This window comes from Limulus polyphemus, unplaced genomic scaffold (assembly GCF_000517525.1).
Source record: "Limulus polyphemus unplaced genomic scaffold, Limulus_polyphemus-2.1.2 Scaffold11962, whole genome shotgun sequence".
NCBI classification, from domain to species: Eukaryota; Metazoa; Arthropoda; class Merostomata; order Xiphosura; family Limulidae; genus Limulus; species Limulus polyphemus.
The window spans coordinates 8,640-13,087 of record NW_013677572.1 but is presented as its reverse complement, the minus strand read 5'-3'; the positions used below and the strand labels follow the sequence as shown (position 1 = coordinate 13,087).

The 4,448-nt window shown below is 34.2% G+C and overlaps 1 protein-coding gene across 1 annotated transcript in view; it reads left to right on the top strand.

The window, feature by feature from the left end:
* The first annotated feature begins 403 nt into the window (after window positions 1–403).
* Window positions 404–4,448, top strand: part of LOC111083899 (trafficking protein particle complex subunit 8-like) — an 11,399-nt gene continuing 7,354 nt past the window's right edge. Inside the window, exons 1-2 of the mRNA XM_022380626.1 lie at window positions 404–516; window positions 2,792–2,998. Of these exons, the coding sequence (XP_022236334.1) occupies window positions 484–516; window positions 2,792–2,998 (240 nt within the window). The 5' untranslated portion in view covers window positions 404–483. The remainder of the gene's footprint in view (window positions 517–2,791; window positions 2,999–4,448) is intronic.

The window sequence follows — 4,448 nt, the reverse complement described above, 5'->3', positions numbered from 1 at the left end:
CTGTGTAGCCCTTTCAGAGGTAGGCAGTCTCACTATGCTGGCATTTAAATAATGGTGAGCCAAAGAAGAAAACTTTCAATATTCTCTATGGAAGCAGATAGACATGCTATAACCACACCAGAATACAATTGAAGTATTTTGTGAACAGTATATATATATTGTAGAAGAATGTCAGATGTGAAAGTACTAAACCACTGTGAAGTATTTTGTGAACAGTATATATATTGTAGAAGAATGTCAGATGTGAAAGTACTAAACCACTGTGAAGTATTTTGTGAACAGTATATATATATTGTAGAAGAATGTCAGATGTGAAAGTACTAAACCACTGAGGTCAATTCTGTTAAAATAATTCCAACAAAATTAAATGTTCATTTGACTATAAAGTCTGGAATTAACATGATTTATTATAATTTATCATTCCTATTCTTATGATCCTTGGTTGTCTTGTTATTTTCAACAGTTTCAAGTCCTCAGGCTGTGATGCTTTCCCAGGTTCCGTTTGGAAGGATGGAAGTAAGTAGAAGTTGTAGATATTTTAGACCATGTGTAAGATGAATTAGATCATGTGGAAGATGAATTAAACCATGTGTAAGGTGAATTGGACCACATGTAAATGAATTAGACCACGTGTAAGATGAATTAGACCACGTGTAAGATGAATTAAACCATGTGTAAGGTGAATTAGACCACATGTAAAATGAATTAGACCACGTGTAAGATGAATTAGACCACGTGTAAGATGAATTAAACTGTGTGTAAGATGAATTAAACTGTGTGTAAGGTGAATTAGACCACATGTAAAATGAATTAGACCACGTGTAAGATGAATTAGACCACGTGTAAGATGAATTAGACTACGTGTAAGATGAATTAGACCACGTGTAAGATGAATTAGACCACGTGTAAGTGAATTAGACCACGTGTAATGTGAATTAGACCACGTGTAAGGTGAATTAGACCACGTGTAAGGTGAATTAGACCACGTGTAAGGTGAATTAGACTGTGTAAGGTGAATTAGACCACGTGTAAGGTGAATTAGACCGTGTAAGGTGAATTAGACCGTGCGTAAGGTGAATTAGACCGTGCGTAAGATGAATTAGACCGTGCGTAAGATGAATTAGACCACGTGTAAGATGAATTAGACCACGTGTAAGGTTAATTAGACCACGTATAAGGTGAATTAGACCACGTGTAAGATGAATTGGAATATATTCTGTTTATAAAAACATGTACAAAAATAATGTTCCAACCACTACTATCTCTGTTGTATCCCAGCTGGTTACGTGAGGGAAATATGTTATCATCAGTGGATATGGTAGACATAGTGTGGTTGAAATACTTTTATACACTCTCTTTGTCTTGGGAAAACCATAAGAGACAGAATAAAGAATGCACTACTTAAAAATGAAGAAGCATAATACTATTGTCTTGTAATGAATATAAATCATTACACTGGCTTTAAAGGGGGATACAAATCATTTTAGCATCATGGAACTGACATGTTACAGTGCAGACTTGAAAGTTTTACTGTGTGTTATGTTCTTCACTAAAACAGTTAGTGAGATACAATCAAGGATTCAGATATTTATTTTACTTTCATGTTTTGTTACACTATCTTACTTCTATGTAGGTGATGTCAGGAAAACAACTTTCATGTTGTGTTACACTATCTTACTTCTATGTGGATGATGTTAGGAAAACAACATTCATGTTGTGTTACACTATCTTACTTCTATGTGGATGATGTTAGGAAAACGACTTTCATGTTTTGTTACACTATCTTACTTCTATGTGGATGATGTTAGGAAAACAACTTTCATGTTTTGTTACACTATATTACTTCTATGTGGATGACGTTAGTAAAACGACTTTCATGTTGTGTTACACTATCTTACATCTATGTGGATGATGTTAGGAAAATAACTTTCATGTTATGTTACACTATCTTACTTCTATGTAGATGATGTTAGGAAAACAACATTCATGTTGTTTTACACTATCTTACTTCTATGTGGATGATGTTAGGAAAACGACTTTCATGTTTTGTTGTACTATCTTACTTCTATGTGGATGATGTTAGGAAAACGACTTTCATGTTTTGTTACACTATATTACTTCTTTGTGGATGATGTTAGTAAAACGACTTTCATGTTGTGTTACACTATCTTACATCTATGTGGATGATGTTAGGAAAACATGTAGATTAAAGAACTCAATTTAACATGAAACCCTATAGCTTGAGTGATTTTGAAAGGTGGACCTTCCTTCTTCAAGGGCAGACTAAAAAAGAAAGGTCTACCTTTTGAGAGCACTCAGGCTATAGGGTTTCATATTTTTGTGTTATTATTTATATGGATTGAATAGATTGAAGTGTAACTAAAAGATATATGCTAATTTTATTTCTAAGTCAGCATTTTCTAAGTTATTTGTAAAAGTGTGATTTGTTTTTGATACAAGGTAAACATAAAAGTAATTATTTCTCAGCAAATGGAATTGAAGATGGAGAAATGCTAAATGTATGTCTCTTCTACATCATTGCTACCTATTAAAAGTTGGCTGCATTGCTAACAGTTGTTAACTTTCACAGGTTGGCTAATCACAGTGCTATATGTTATATGCTGTGTTGACTTTGACCCAACTGCTAACAGTTATTATATGTTAAAGTTTGACTCTGACCACTCTGCAAACAGTTATTATGTTAAAAATTCACTTTGAGCACACTGCAAATAGGTATTATATGTTACAATTGATTTTGATGCCACTGTTAACAGTTTTTGAACTGTTACAGATTGATTCTTCAACCACTCCCTGTTCTGACTTTTGTTGGAGGTCCCAGCTAAAGTTACCTTCCTTGTCAGAGGATGGCCTGGATACAGATAAGACACATAATTTTCCTGATTTTCTTCAAGATGTGAAGTTCAGAGAAAATAACCTTCTATCTCAAGAAGTGAAGGCCAGCCAGAAAGTTGGAATACTTGTTACAGTAGTGTGGAAGGTACGTCTTTCTCGGATATAGAAATAAAGATAAATGTTATCGTAGTTTAAATCAAAGTGGATCAGCCTTTTTGTCAAATAGTCATAATAAGACATCTCCTGTTTTAGGTCAGACTTTGATAGATTTTTGTTCATAATTATTTTGGTTAAATGAGAAAATTTGTTTGTTAAATTACTCCCTGGTTTTGTATTGCACTATATTTCAAACATGAAACATTAGATCTTAACTAAGGTTAGAATTATGATCCTCAGTCTCTTTTTTTTGTAAAGATTTTATTTTTTCACAAGAAAACTTTTATATTAATGTGATATACTTGTAGTATGAGGTGAGGGCTGTAAAAATAAATATGGTATGAATTATTTGGAATATTATTTAGTGGCTAAATTTCCATTATCACAAACTCTTGTTCCCTGATGGGACAGCAGGAAGTTTGGACTTACAACACTAAAATCTGGGGTTTGATACCCTGCAGTGGACACAGCAGATAGTCCAGTGTGGCTTTGCTCTTAAACAAGCTCTTGATCATTGAGTTAATTGTATTGTTTTATAATGATGCATCAGATCCCGTGCTATCCCCTGAACTAATTTTGCTGTTGATGTTGATCATTGAGTTAATTGCACTGTTTAGAATGTTGCATCAGGTCCCATGCTATCCCCTGAACTAATTTTGCTGTTGATATTGATGATTGAGTTAATTGCACTGTTTAGAATGTTGTATCAGGTCCCCTGCTATCCCCTGAACTAATTTTGCTGTTGATGTTGATCATTGAGTTAAATGCACTGTTTAGAATGTTGTATCAGGTCCCATGCTATCCCCTGAACTAATTTTTTCTGATGATGATTGTGCTCTGTCAAATGGTAAATGATTATGCACTGTTGCCCAACATGGCAGTTTCCGTAACAACATATTTCTATGAATAAAACTGAGGTAAATCTTAGACCATACATTTTGATAAACTTTCTACAGACCCTGTCCACATTTGCTTGCAAGACACTAAAGTCTTTCGGAGCTGCATTGGGTGAAGAGGTTGCTATGGTTCAACTGTCATGAAACTGCCAGTGGTTTCAAGGTGTAGCTGGAAGCTCGTAAATCTTCAATAACTTAAAATTCTTCTTTTTCATATTTTTAATGGTGTCAGGAGATATGCTGGGCTTCATTCCAGCAGCATCTTTGGTAAATGGGTCCTCTTTTGTAACCATAACTCTCATATGGGGCAGATTGTATTCTGGTGTGGTTATAGCATGTCTATCTGCTTTCCATGGCAGCAGTGGTTTAGTACTTTCACATCTGACATTCTTCTACAATATATATACTGTTCACAAAATACTTCACAGTGGTTTAGTACTTTCACATCTGACATTCTTCTACAATATATATACTGTTCACAAAATACTTCACAGTGGTTTAGTACTTTCACATCTGGCATTCTTCTACAATATATATACTGTT